Below are 14,734 nucleotides of genomic sequence, written 5' to 3'. Positions count from 1 at the left end.
AGAGGTGCACATAACCTCCTTGAAGAGAAGGCATAGAGGAACATACACAGGAAGATTCAGCTGCACAAGGCATTTTTAAAGTGTTTGAAGTATGACAGTAGCTTTTGGCAGCACTTGCATTAAACCAGTATTTCAGATCATTCAGTAAGAAAAGGTGTCTACTGAAACAGTTTCAGCTGAAAGATCCCCTTTCCACCTGGAGATTTTAGACACTGAAAGAAAAAGCAGAATCCTGAACTAATTTTCTCTGTTACTGGTTTAGTCTTGTTGATAATTTCCCACAGCAGCTTTTTTGGGACGAGTTACCTGGAAGTGCCCTTTCTGGCAGGCCAGGTGAAGAGGAGCTGCGTGTTTTGCAGTCTTGGCACTGACACTGGCCCCGTGTTTCAGCAGGAGCGAGACAAGCTCGGAGCGCCCGTGCAGCGCTGCCATGTGCAGCGGAGTAAAACCATCCTGGTTTGAAACGTTGACTCCCAGCCCATTGGTAGAGATCCTGGAAAATTTCTGTTGAGGAAAAGACACCACGAAACTGTAAAAACAATCATGCTACTTTCTGTTAACCAAAGAGCAGCCAAATACCTGCTAAGTTTATACAAACCAGGGAGATGGATGTTACAAGAACTTCTGCTACAGAGCTTAACTTGAGGACTCCAGGAAAAGTCAGCAAACCAGAGCAGCTGGGTGGTATTTTTGAACAGAACAATGTTATTGTTCTCTCTTTTCTTCCAACATGATAACTTCATAGACAGAAACTCCAGGAAAAGTATTCATGATATTAAAAAGAGACTAAAGCAGCACAGGTTGAGAAGAAGTAAAACTCACAGGTTTTAATACAGCTGTTAGGATGCTCATACTGGATATTAGTCAGTTTTAATGAGTTACTTTCATTTATACACACATTTATGCTATTCAAGACAGACACTACACACCTGTTTTACTGCTACATGAAGCTTGAGGTAATAAGGATAAAAACTAAAATTAATTTTACTCATCTGGAAGCAATACTGGCCCAGAGAGCAGATTCCCACAGGGAGTCAAGATAAGGAAACTATCTACAAGACAGCTTACACAGCAGTACAGAACACCTTCTTTCACTCCTCTCACAAACTGTGGGTGCCTGACATTACAGTGCTGGACAGTCATTCTGCCTGTCCTCAGTGTGCTTTTCAGTGTGTGCTGCCTAACACAGGGGGTTAAGATTAGTTAACAAGTTCCTTCTTCTCATTCAGCAGGCAAGTAAATTGCACAGCAGATGCCATTCCTTCCCCTGTTAGCAATAAGATGAGCTTTATGGTCTCAAGCTCTGGCATCTTTAGCACATGATCTCTGTACTGAGGGCACATGGACACCCGTTACCAGAGACTAAAGCACAGTCTGAATGTGAAGCAAGTAATTGGTTTTCTATTTCCAAGAAACTGGGATCATTCCTTGTGTAAAAACAAAAAAAAAAAGACAAGAGTGCATTGTAAAGCCTGATTCTCTTCTACAGTCCATGATAAATAAGAGGGAAGGAAGTCTTTGCAACTGAAAACAAAGTCTTTGTAATTATATTTAATCTCTGAAGAGGTTTTAGATGTAGTCTGTAGGAAAGATGTCATGCAATTAAAAAAAGACTTTATCAGCATTACATTGATTACAGGATTAGCAGGTATTCCTTGCTAAACTGATTACTAAGGTAAGTAGTGTGACAGTTAGCAATGTAAACTACAAAAAAGAACCAGAGGCTTAGAAAAGTATTATTATTCAAAGTTGCCTACGTATTCTAAAAGCAAACTGTTTACCTTTCTCACTCCATTAGGTATTGAGCAAGTCTTTGAATACTGTTCCTGTATCCAAAATTTTCAACAGTGCAATTGTAAAAACGAACAACTTCATGACACCAGATGAACTGTGAAGATCTGTATAGTTCCTTTTTAAACAGAGATACAGAGGTGCTGGGCCATAGGAATGCTACTTCCCTGAAGCTAAAACTTACATTAAAATAATATAAATTAATCTTTTTACTGAATGAATATTCCAACCTTTTGTGCTGGCCCACATTTTGAGCACTGGCATAATGGATGGCAGAATTCTGGTTTTGATGTACTGACTGTGTCATCCTCATCTTCCAAGTCTTCTTCCACCCATTCCAAGAGATAACGTACCTGGCATAAAAAGCAAGCCCTTCTTTATAGAGTCCAAAGATTCCATGTCCTAATAAATCTGCATATGTAGACAAGTAAGATTCCTAATAAATCTGCATATGTAGACAAGTAAGATTTCACAAACATACACTTGTGAATCTCTCAGGGAGATATACAGCCACCTCCTGGCATCAGCTGCCCACAGGCCAAATTAAATCAAATGTTACTGTTGACAAAGCAGTTAGAAAGTTCTCCAAGTACAGAAGTGAAGTGAATTATAAATTACTTCCTGCTGCCTAATCACAATTTTGGTGTTCACCCATTCTCAAACCCTCCAAATCCTTTCAGCTCAGATGATTTGTGCCATCTCATATCAACGTGAATTTTGTTTCATCTTTTGCTTTAAAGAACATAAGAAGCAACAAGGACAATGACATTTAACTGACACCCAAAACTTTGCAGGGGCATTAACTTTTCTTAGGTCTGTGAATTCCCAGGAGCTGGACACTTTTTCCTGCATGTACGATGCCTCATGTTTGAGGGAGAGGCCCTTCAGTGAAGACAATCTCAGGACTCAGAGCATTCACGTCCAATTTACAAACAGTGATGATTACTGCATGTTAATTTTACATTACATTTTAGGCAACAACAAAAAAAGCTGTTTATGAAATACCTTTTTACCTTGAAATGCATTAATCTACTGTTCACTAAAGACATCTCAGAATTAGCAGTGCCTGTATTAAGTCTCTATCATTACACCACCCAGCAATGTTAAGCCTGACACCTACCCGGTGTATCATTCTGAGTTTATAAGCTCAATGGGACAAATGTTTCAGGAACTCAAGACAGAAAGTGGGAATTAAATTGGTCTCATAATGCAATGGACAGTCCATCAGCAGTCACTTTGCAAAGCTGCATGCCAAGGACTAACATCACGGCACAAGAAAGACCAGGGCACTCCTGTGTTTTGGTGAGATCTCCCAGAGCTCCTGCAGATCCTCTGGGAAGTTCCCAGACACAGCAAGTTACAGGATTACAGAGTGGGTGTGAAGCATGTCATCTTGTGAAGGGTTTTCCTTCTACTCTTTCTTTTTTTTTAGCAGCTTTTAAGAGAGCTGTGAAAAGATGTATCATTGCCTTGTTACCGTGAAGGAAGATTGGCCCTTTGCCTCCCCACTGAACAGGGGCAGCAAAATCGAGGAACCCCCTCCTGCTGGAACTGAGACAGAGGCATCTTTGCTGGAGTTGTGGGCTGGGCTTGGTGTCACAGACCTGGGCCAAGCCAAGAGCTCTACAGTTCATAGTCAAGGAGAGAATGGAGACAACAGAATTTCCTGCAGGTTCCTCCCACTCTATTTACTCTCCCACTTGTCAGCAGGTTGTGCTCCAACACATTAACAATCTATCCAATTAAACACATGCAGCTAGAACAAATCCTAGGACAACCAATAAGGGCCAAATACCTGATTCTGAATGACAACAAAATTGAGACAGAAAAAGGATCTTTTTCCACAGAGAATATTGCTTTCCCTGCAAATTCCATGTTGCCTTCTGGAGTAAAAAATAACCTTCTCTCAAGCTTGCCCACTTATGGAAGGCCAGCTCAGTGAAGCTTTACTACTTCTAAAATAAATAGTGCTGTCACTTCACTTCCCCCTTTCCCTGCACACTGACCAAGACCCTCACAACCAACTTCCTCCTCCTCCTGTCACAGCTCAATACTGCTGCTCTCACCATTCAATAGCCAGCTCTCAGCATACTGATACCAGCGGCTCACAAAAATCTGAACTTTGAACTCCCATGCACACCTCTCTATAACTACAGTGGAATAGCTCTTAGTTTGTTTAAAGGGTTTTTTTGCCAAAATATTATCTGTACTTTCAAGCAGACACACACCGAACTACCTCAGGAAGTTGTCCATAATCTCCATTTCCCAAGTAATTTGTCATCTAAAACATCCTTTCCATTGCAGAGTAACACACCGCCTGGAACGCTGAGCCGAGCATTCCAGGGGCTCTGTGCCCTGTATGCCAGCCTTTGAGCTGCTCCACATTTATTTTAGACAAGATATTTGCCTTTTTTTTGTGGTGGATTTGCACATACCCCTTCCACTGGATATGCTGGGTAGAAGGAATTTCAGAAGAGCATTAAATCCAGTATCTATGATGAGACAATGTCAATTCTTCCCTAATATCATTGACAGAAGTTTGAGCAATCTCTGCTCAGATACTTCCAACAGAACAGGCTCTGTAACCTCCCAGGTCTGTTCTACTGTTATCCCACCCTAATAATAAAAGGGGCTTTTTTATTTAAATCTAAGTATCTCTGTGGAAAGCTGAACAGCTCATGCATCACTACAGAGCCATGGTGCACACCTGACCACCACATCAATCACTGAGAAGGAAGGACTGAAAATTCATGTTAAGCAGGATCAACCACTTCTGCACCACACTTCACTGACAGAGCCACAGGTCCCTGCCTACAGCAGGGGGCTGGAATAAGATCATCTTTAAGGTCCCTTCCAACCCAACCCATTCTCCAATCCAAAGCATACTTGCTTTTCAAGTTTGCAGGCTTTATGGTGATGACAAAGGTTGTTTTCTGGCTTCCTGAACAATCAAATTGTAATATTTTTTTTTAATCTTCCAGTTTCATAGCACTTCTTTTAATGCCTCCTCTTGCAAAGCTCAACTGGCTGTCACAGCAAAAACCTACAACACTTATGACCCTGCTGGTGGGTCTGTTCCTGTTGAGACAGACCTCAACAAACAAAATAAGAGCCCATTTCTCATTTACAGTCCCTATCCACCATTATTACAGGCAGTATACATACCATAAAGAGTAGGTAATATTTAAAGCATTAGAGAACCTGGAAATTTAGGAATCAAAAAGCATTTGTGGATCTAAAGACACTGTATTACTGGAATGCTTCCTAAGTCAAACACAAACTGTAAATCCCAACATTCAATATCCAGAACTGGCACAGAAACAAGCAACTGGGAATAACATTTTCTATTGGATTTGCTGTCAAAATTAGGTTTACCTGAAAGCTCATCTTTCTGCCTTTTCTTTTGTTTTGTTTGACTGCATATCCAGTCCAACACTGACCTCAGCACACATATCTCATTAGTGCCCTGCAGTGCCCCACACCCCCATCTACAATGGCATTTGACAGAGCACCTTGAGCACCTGCAAGCAGACAAATTGATCTTTCCCATAGTATTTCTTTTCAACATGACTGCCCTGAGCGTTGTTCTTCCCAAGTTCTTTACATCTCCTAGAGGTAACAATACATACATTTTTAAATGACAGGCTTGCACAAAGGAATTATTCAATTTAAAGTAATTTCTTTAGTGCATGAGGTCATGGAAATGTCAAAATAATGAGCCTCAAGGCACTGTAGGTAAAATAATTTGGGGACATGGAATGAATTTTTTTTCTAGAAAATGAGCTGAATTTGATCAGTTGTTGCTGAAGGAAGGTATTACCCAAAGCATTCTTCACTTGATATTATATACAAATAGCTTCCTCAATTGGAATGAGATAAATTGGAATTCAATAATATTCAACAGCCATGCTAAGACTCACCATTTCCAGATCTCCATCAGCAACTGCTCTCAGGAGTTTTTCCACCTATGTATGAAGAAAATAATTTATTTGTTTTGTTAGTATTGATATTAAGCAGTACACAGAAAATCCTGTGTCCTTTGCTAACCTCCTAAGCTCATGTAGTAGGATTACTGCTGGCCCATTTCATGTTTATTGATAAAGTTTTAAAGGAAAAACCTTTTTCCTTTATGAAGCACAAAAGCTGTACAAGGCCTGTGGCCATTTGATGATCTCTGACTTGCTTAGTTAAAGATAAACAGTACTTATGTAAATTGAGGATATGTGACCCACACATAAACAAAGCCATGTAAGCTGATACATATTATTATGCTGCTTCAGCAGCAGCTGCCCCATACATTTCTGCAGTGAACCTAACATTGAAAACCCCTAGTCAAGACAAATTTCTACCCTAATAAACACTAATACTCTTTTGGACTCTTGTTGACCTACTATAAGCTACCAGAAGCACAAAGGATGGCAGGGTTTATTGTGCTATTTGAGAAACAACAGTTTAAGCTGAAAAAGATTCTTTCCAACTGTTCCCTTCACATGTGCAGATTGCTGGTTTATTCCTGTGCTAAAAACCAAACACGTACAAACCTAACTTGACTTGTAAGCATGAAATTTGTTTTCTTACTTAAAATCTGAAAAGATATAAACATCAAAGGCTGTGCATTAGCAAAAGCCAGGTCTCCAACTCAGAGAGTTGTTGCAGGGGACCAGCATTAGATCAATTAAATATGTGTATGCTCAAGCCAGATAATGCCTGAGCGGGGCTGCTTGGGGAACGTCCTCTCCTGCTCAGGAGCCCTGCAGAGACAGAAGAGACACATGAGGAAAGAAGAGATGGAAGGTGCTCTGCAGTGCACTGATGCCATTCCCCTGAGCCCTTGGACTGCTTGTGAAAGCAGGACAAGGAGATTCACTTGTCTGCCCACTTCTCTGACTGCCTGCTCTCACATGAAGGAGTGCAGATCTGACCTGATAGCAATGGGATAGGTGCCAGTAAGAGGGCAGGGAGAGTCCATTAGTCCTGTCACTGGGTAGCTCACCCAGCCCCTGCAGATTGTTGAAGAATCATTTAATAAGCTTTGTGAAAGTCTGTTTCAGCATTATAGCAAATTATTCCAGCACTGTGCTAGAATCACCAAAGATGCTGCTGCGCAAACAAAGTTGTTCCAATATTAAGAAACACCTTTCAAGTGGAAAATGCCACGGAGTGACATAGTCACATTTCAATCTTTATCTAGAAATGACCACCTTGCTGAGTTTGACAGAGATGTTTGGTAAGGCAAAAAAGGAAGAATGAGGCTGAAGTTTGTGTTTGACTGGTCTGATCTCAGACACAAAGAGCTCAAAGATCAGAGGCTAGATGAAATTTCTCCATTTCATCTCCTTTTAGGAAAGCTGTAAGGTTTTATTTTATTACTATCTTTCTAAGACAGGATGAAGGTCCTTGAAATCGTGCACCAGTCACTCAAGGCAGAATCTATGATTCTTTGATTTTCCTTTCCTACCTTTGAATGTCTAAATCTAAGCCAGTCATTTAAACTCCCCCTCTGGTACCTACAGAACAGAATGCAGTTGACAAAGAACACTTGACTGCAATTCAGGTCAAACTAAGCATGTCTGAGGTTAATTCCTCTCTGGAGGCACCAATTTCTTTCCACTGACTAAGGAGGGAAAATACATGTCTGAAGTTAAGACAACCATCTTTCAGATATCTGAAGGTGGGTGAGCTGAATCCCAATCTAAAATGGACTATATATACTAGGGAGATCTGTGCCTCCCATAAATTTCCCCATAACATACAGGGTTATGGAGAATAAAGACTTTTCAGGAGTCAGTTTTATCACATACAAGATGCCAAACAGTAACAGCCAGTGACCCACGAGCTCTGATAATTTCTTTCCAGAAATAACAACTTCCTTACAGTTCTAAAAACTGCCTCAGGCCCCAGCGGTGGTACAACATCTGTTGTGCAGCTTATAGATAATTTAATAAGAGTACTTAGGGTAAAATGTCTGCTACATGCATTTCCCCATCTTTCCAGTTTGTTTTCTCATTCCTCCATGGAACAGAAGTACCTTCCTTTAAATGTAAAAATAGATGAAACAAATCTACTACAATTCACTTGAATGCCCAGTTTTTCAGCTGCTGAACAAAAATTGTGCAAGGACTTATTAGTTCCAACAGAGCAAGTCCCAGTTTACAGTCCTGGTTCTTTTACTCTCTCTTTTCTAAGTCATAAGCAAACCACCACGACTGGCTCATTTAAGTGAATAGTTTAATTCAGTATTGATAACAAAGGTCTAACTGGATTCCCTTAATCCCTGGTGTGAACCTTGAAATCTGGAAAACTGACCACATCAGCTTTCCATTACTTCCAGTGGCATTCCCTCCATGGAGCTCTCCCAGGATCAGGCTCTTGTCTCTTTGGGTACTAAGAATAAGAGCAGTGAGCCCACGTAAAACTTGGCAAACAGAAATGAGCTAAAGCTGGATTACAGGAGAAGGTCATTAACCCCAAGGACCTCAGGTGTAAGCTGCTTGTAATCTTTTTCCCTGGTTTGAACTACAGTCTTAGCTCTTGGGTGTCATAAATTTGTTCCTTCAAGGAAAAATAAATCTTCAGTCTACCTACTTAAAGTCATTGACTCTGTACAAACAGGGAGGTACATTCCTACACTGAGCCTCTCATAGAGCAACTGAAGTGGGAAGTAATATTGTCCAGTCAAAATTTACATCCTTGTGTTTCTTCAATGTTTTTAGCAAACGGAAGCTTTTGGCAAGAGAAGAGCCTTTTAATAGCAGGAAAGAAGGAATCTGAACGTAGAGGTGACATGAAGAGAAACAAACATACTAAGGAGGTCAATTTGGAAAAAATTGCATAGGAGGACTATGGAAAAAATAAAGAGAAGCAACAGAATGAGTGGTGATATGACTGTCTTAGGAGGGGATAAATGGGAAATATGGACCTGAGATCCCACATGAAAAGATTCAGAGGATGGCATCTTGGTTGGTGTGGACAGAGCAAAATCAGCAAACACATACATGCAAGATATTTAATACATAGTCTGTATTCTTCACTTGTTGCAAAATTGATTCCCACGCCTATTTTGAAAGCTTGTCTTAACATTCCAGTTTGTTGTTTGCCAGCATGTCTGTACTAGTCTCTTTTCCCTGACAGATTTTGTAAGCTAACAATAGCATCTATTTCCTGGAAAGAATAGTCAGGTCCTTGGGGCACTGTACTTTTGTAAACCTGAACAAATTCTCCAATTACACAGTTAACTTCAGTAAATCTGAACAATTACTTCAAATATGCTTTCAATTTTTCCCCAGAAATAACCAACAGATCAGCTGATACCATACAAAAATAAGTGCTCAGGTACTGAGACGAGAAGCCCCTGAGGTCAGCAGCATGTAATTTTCCAAATCAGACAGAAGGCTATTCCTGAAGAAGCAGCTTAAAACTGTGGCAAAATATCACTCTTCTAGCTTCCTTCACTCTGCTTATTGTCAAAATTTACACCTCAGTCTTACCTCTTTATAACTATTTTTTACTTCTTCTTGCCTTATATCAGTTGATGCTGACGACAGGCTTGAGACAGATGATCCTCTGCTGAAAGTTTCTGTTGAGAGCTGAGGAGACCTAAGTGGTGACTTATGGTTGGAAAAAACAAACAAAATTCAAACAAACAAACAAAGTTACATATCAAATTACAGAGGTTAAGAACAGGCAAAAAAAAAAAGTTTAGCAACTTGCTTTGGTTGTTACCTCAGAAGCACTTTGTCCTCTTTCAAACGTTAGATAGTTTAATTCCATCAGTGACAAAATCTGCATAAAAATATTAAAGAAAATCAGTGTAACTCCATTTGAAGAAGAATCCACTGACTGAAACACAAGTTAGGCGACAGCCTAATATTAGTAACAGATTATGACTGAGCAGATTAAAAGTACCCATTTACAAGTTCATGTTCTATCCCACAGACTGTATTCCTGCTACTACAGTTAAAATGGGACCCTTCTTCTTCCAAGTGAAACACACATTTTCACTTTAATGGCAAAACCCTATCAGCAGGTGAGCATCTACACTCTGTGGCTTTGCATCAGGCAGGATTCAGGCTAGAAGATAAAGAGGAATACCTTGGAATTTAATGCACACTGTAGGGAAGTCTCCTTCATCCGGTTTTGAATTTCTGGATTTGCCCCATTCTGCAAAAGCACTTCTATGATCCCTTGATAGCCCCAGCGAGCAGCAATATGGAGAGGAGTGTCTCCCTTCTCATTGCCAATGTCTAGTTTGCAGGAATGCACATCATAGTAGACTAAAGCTTTGACACACTGGAAAGAAAAGGAAAGCTATCAATAAATTATGGTGGTGTCTCTCAATTCAGATAACATGTACTATTCTAAAAAGCTTTTTTTCATTGCTGCTCATATAATTCACTGCCTAAAGAGGAGGCTTAAATGGTTCAGTGTCATTAAATAAAGAGTTAAATAACTCAACTAAATTTGCACTGTATTATCTTTAATGTGAATTCATAATAAAAATTGCTATGAGCGACCAAATAAAGTCCTGATCTAGAGCATTAAATAGTTTAGCCTCCAAATCTTTTTATTTACTTTTGAAATATGTAAGTTTAGTGCAAATTTGCATCACAGTTTAATTCCATTCCATTAGAATGTCCATTTAGTTTGTTACCAAACAATTACTTACATCCTCATGACCGTAAGTGCAGGCTAAATGAAGTGGAGTATTTCCATTATTGTCCTGAACATCAGTACTTCCCTTATAGTGCAATAAGAGCAGCTTAAAAGGAAAACAGAAGTAGACATTTAAGTAACTAAAAAATTAATGGGCAAACAATTATTGCTCTGCAGATTCCTTCAGGGTTCTAGCATGATGAAGCACTTCATGAACCACTACGCCTCCTGTTTCAGACACCACCCTCTTGGCACTGCAGTACTGTTTGTGCCCCACCCTGAGAACCAAATAAAAGCCATTTCTTACATCTTCAGAGTTGCCATTGAAAAAAATGAATTCTCTACTGCAGCAAACACTGCAATACATATACTAGTATATTTTAAGAGCCTATGCAAGTGAAGGCACAGCTTAATTTACATGATGCTAATTGAAGACTATCACATATGCAAAATTCAAGTAGACAATAATTACTGTAGTTGCACAGTCTATCCTAAACACAATGTGAAGTCATTTTGCTCATTCCAGTGACTGCAATGGTTCTTCTGTTTCAGTCAACAGCTCTCCATTTGTACCATGTATTGGACATTTGTATTAATAAAATGGATAAATTATCAGGCATGCACAGCTGTCAGTTGCTTGGTTATTACCAATGGCTGAAAACCTTGCAGTTTAAGAAAAAAATAAAATATCTTGCAAACTACAATGATAAAAGATCCTCAATTCTGACACTACACAGTTCTGGTAAAAGCTTCTCAGAAGACCTAAATGACAGTAACAGTAAAACAGCTCACTAAGAGCCATATATTTATTATTTAGTTAGGTGTTGGTGCTTACTGTAACATTTTGATATCCCTTCTGACAGGCAAGGTGAAGTGGAGTAGAACCGTGGTAATCTGTAGCATTGACAATGGCTCCTTTGGCTACCAGTAAATCCACTAGTGATGTTTGCCCTTGGAAAACAAGAAGACATTAAAAAAAAATAAGTAAACTTTGCAAAAGAACATTGCTACTTTTCAAATTCAAGCAGGAACTATAAACGAAAATACCCTGCATTTCTGCATACTGTGTTTCTATAGACTGTGTATTCACTTCCCTGGTATTTTTTGTTGCAGATTACTCAAGGTCATAAAAAGAACATCTAGCTAAAAACAAGCTATATTTTTACCCTATGAGTAACAAAATATTTGGATTCAATATAATAACAATAGAGGAAATTATTTATAAAAAAACACCCACTAAGAAAATAATACATCTTTTAGTAAAAGATCAATGATATAACGAACATTAAAATCCAGGCATTACAGATCTACAATGCATAGCCAGCTGCAGGAGAGAGAAAAGATTCATTTCTCAACCTGCCAGTTCTTTAAAAGAAGACTGGTTTCTGATTTCATATTTATACTTTTTTCAGAGCTGAAGAAAGCACTTCTGTCGTAACCACTACAGCAAAAGTAAACAGCCAGCAAATAAAAAATAAATTAGCCATAAGAAACTGAGCTTAGAAGAATATACAATAACTTCAGTCTGTGCCCAGATAACAGTTTCAGTAGAAAAGAGGGAAAAAAACCAATTTAATGCAATATTCCAATTTTAATTGTAAAGTTGAAAAACATGCTGACATAAAGAAACATAAGGAATAGTGAATACTAGTGGGGAAAACTAACAGCACTCACCACAAATAGCAGCTATGTGAAGTGGTGTGTATCCCCGGTCATCCCGGGAAAACGGAGTGATAATGGAGGGATCGTTCAGTTTCCTGTAAAACACAATGGTTTGGAAGCAGCCCAGTTACCCACGTGGCAGTGGTGAGGACAGAGAAAGAGAAAAATGGCCAAGGCCAACAAAAAACTGATTCTGGAACCTTTTATCCTTTCACATGGACAAGTTATTCTATAGAGGTCTTTACATTTCTTTAAGAGATGTGGTGTTGCCCAAGATGTGTAAGTTTGGTTCAAGAGATGAAACACCACATTTACCAAAGGGCACAGAGCCTCCATCACAGAACTGGTGGATTCCAAGGTATTCTGTAACATAATATTTCCTCTGCTATTTCAAACCACACAGGCACACTCTCTCTACTCTATCCTGAAGTGCTACCAAATTCCTCTTTAACCAAAAGCAGCTTACTTTCTGAAGATAAAGGCTTTTATGCAGCTTTATGTGTATTTGTGGAGATGAAGAGTGCTCACCCAGAAACCAGCCTCTCGCATTTGTCACAGTAACAGAGCGGGTGGCACATTTTCTGTACAGTGTCCTTATCACTGTCACCTTGACTTAGCAATCGCTCCACTTCCTCCTGGTTACCTGAAGCAATATGCTACCAAAAAAAACAGAAAAAAGAGAATGAGGAACCAATACAAAAGGCCTCCTTTTAAGGAAAAAAAACAAGAGTAATTTACTGAAGCACAAAATGAAAGGAACCCATTATAAAAGACGTATTCAAGCATCAGAAAGCAGAAATGAACAATGTCACAGCACAAAACCCCCTAATGGGCACTCAGTATTAAAAAGAATCTGTTCTTGGCTTACTTCACTTTCTATAAAAAATTAAAACAATTCCCATTGTTCTCTTTAGACTCAATCATGAAATTGAGCTCCCTCTGTGCAAAAACATTTCTATAAAATTACTAAGTCTCTAGCCATAAGCTGTGAACATATATAATTAGAATCCCTGCTTTGTGTCCTTGCAGAGGCAAAATTCTTTCAGAATGTCAGTATGAGATTAACATACAATAGGGAGTAGTTGTCAGGTGACCACATTTAAATTATTTCAGAAAACTCGTTCAATTTCAAGCACCAAAAGCTGTGACAGACAACCAGATACTAATATCACATCTGTGCATTAAATGGGCCAAACAATACCAGCAGCAGTAGCATTTCATCCTTATTTGCTTCCATATTTCGTGTAACATGCTGAAATCCCTAAGATTATATTAAGTTAGATTGTATTAAGTTTTGGCACAGAAATGTGCTAGACCTAAAAGACACTTTTAGCATCTACTAAAGCACATTTAGCAGCACTAATGTAATTAACACTTCATAACATTCCAGAAAATTGCAGAAAGGGAAGGATATAAACACGCAATACATAGGTACATGTGTATTTTACCATAAAAGTTATTAACCTTAAACAAGCAGTCTATTGGTGTAGCAGACATCTGGGACAACAAGTTCATCCTTTGTCTTAAAAGCAGCTTGTCACACAGACTCTCAGACTCCTGAAAATAAAATATATAGATAACCTATTCATTTACAAGCATAAGTAAAAGATCTTAACAGTGGAATTAAGTTTTAAAAATATAAACACTCTATTTACCGTGTATGAATTATGAGACACACTGAAGCTTAAATCAGTTTCACATTTAAAATTCTGAGACTCAAAAGACTGTGCACCTGCTGTTCAAAGAAATAGTAAAGAGATGTTCATCAGAATATTCCCTTACTGCAACTTGCTGTGAACTAATTGAACATTAACAAAATTACGGCTGTGCCACCCTAAAAAGAAAACTAGAAAAGACATATCACAGACAGCAAGAACTGTAAGAGCTGCAACACAGCTTTTTCACCAGGAGAAGGTAAGACAACTTCATGTAAGAGATGACTGCGGGTGGCTACTAAAAAAGATGACCCAGATACAACTCTGACTCAAAGACTTTGCTGAACTCTCTGCTAGTTGCTGGAAAAGACTGCACCAGGCAAAGCATTCTGCAGCAGATTCATTCATGCAGTGTTTCCTACTGGGCACTTCTTGAAAACTGGAGTTTGAGCCAAGCACACATAGTGCAATTGCATTGGTACTTCTCATTTTCTGAGATATCTGGAGATACACTCCAGGATGCACTAAAGAACATAAATGCCTCCCAAACCAGGTGAAAACTGAGTCAGATTTTGAAATGGGAACGTTGAGCCTCCCATGAAATAAAACATCTACCTAAGGAAAATGTTTTCTAAGAATATAGACGGAAACACTTGCCCACAGTTGATTGTGATCAAGAGCTGCATATGGTTGGCAGTGAATATCATTTCTTTGGATGCTGTTTGGGTAATGACTATCTCTCTAGAAATGGAAAGACTTCAGCCTCCATAAACCATAAGACCACTGTCCTTAAAATACACACCCATGTATGAGGTAAACTTGATGGTTTAGGACCTGGGCTATGGCTTCTACAATTATGTCTATGAAGACCAGATATAAATGATTAAACCCAGTGTGACTCCAGTCTCAATATCAGTATGAAGTTTAAGAACCTCATGAACTGCAAATATACAAAAGAAGTTGAATACTAAAAA

The 14,734-nt window shown here is 39.0% G+C and overlaps 1 protein-coding gene across 4 annotated transcripts in view; it reads right to left on the bottom strand.

Annotated features, from left to right (window-relative positions):
• The window catches only part of ANKRD27 (ankyrin repeat domain 27), a 54,609-nt gene that overhangs the window by 7,728 nt on the left and 32,147 nt on the right, over nucleotides 1-14,734 (bottom strand). For all 4 annotated transcript variants that reach the window (XM_027729579.2, XM_027729578.2, XM_027729577.2 and 1 more), the window contains 11 exons: nucleotides 13,570-13,662; nucleotides 12,634-12,761; nucleotides 12,118-12,200; nucleotides 11,279-11,394; nucleotides 10,457-10,549; nucleotides 9,883-10,080; nucleotides 9,514-9,573; nucleotides 9,279-9,398; nucleotides 5,712-5,756; nucleotides 2,022-2,144; nucleotides 307-504 (listed from right to left, as the gene is read on the bottom strand). In XM_027729579.2, coding sequence (XP_027585380.1) covers nucleotides 307-504; nucleotides 2,022-2,144; nucleotides 5,712-5,756; nucleotides 9,279-9,398; nucleotides 9,514-9,573; nucleotides 9,883-10,080; nucleotides 10,457-10,549; nucleotides 11,279-11,394; nucleotides 12,118-12,200; nucleotides 12,634-12,761; nucleotides 13,570-13,662 — 1,257 coding nt within the window. The remainder of the gene's footprint in view (nucleotides 1-306; nucleotides 505-2,021; nucleotides 2,145-5,711; nucleotides 5,757-9,278; nucleotides 9,399-9,513; nucleotides 9,574-9,882; nucleotides 10,081-10,456; nucleotides 10,550-11,278; nucleotides 11,395-12,117; nucleotides 12,201-12,633; nucleotides 12,762-13,569; nucleotides 13,663-14,734) is intronic.

Source organism: Pipra filicauda, unplaced genomic scaffold, assembly GCF_003945595.2.
Source record: "Pipra filicauda isolate LSUMZ 115617 unplaced genomic scaffold, ASM394559v2 scaffold501_size416358_pilon, whole genome shotgun sequence".
Classification (NCBI taxonomy): domain Eukaryota; kingdom Metazoa; phylum Chordata; class Aves; order Passeriformes; family Pipridae; genus Pipra; species Pipra filicauda.
This window is presented reverse-complemented; position numbering and strand designations above follow the sequence as displayed.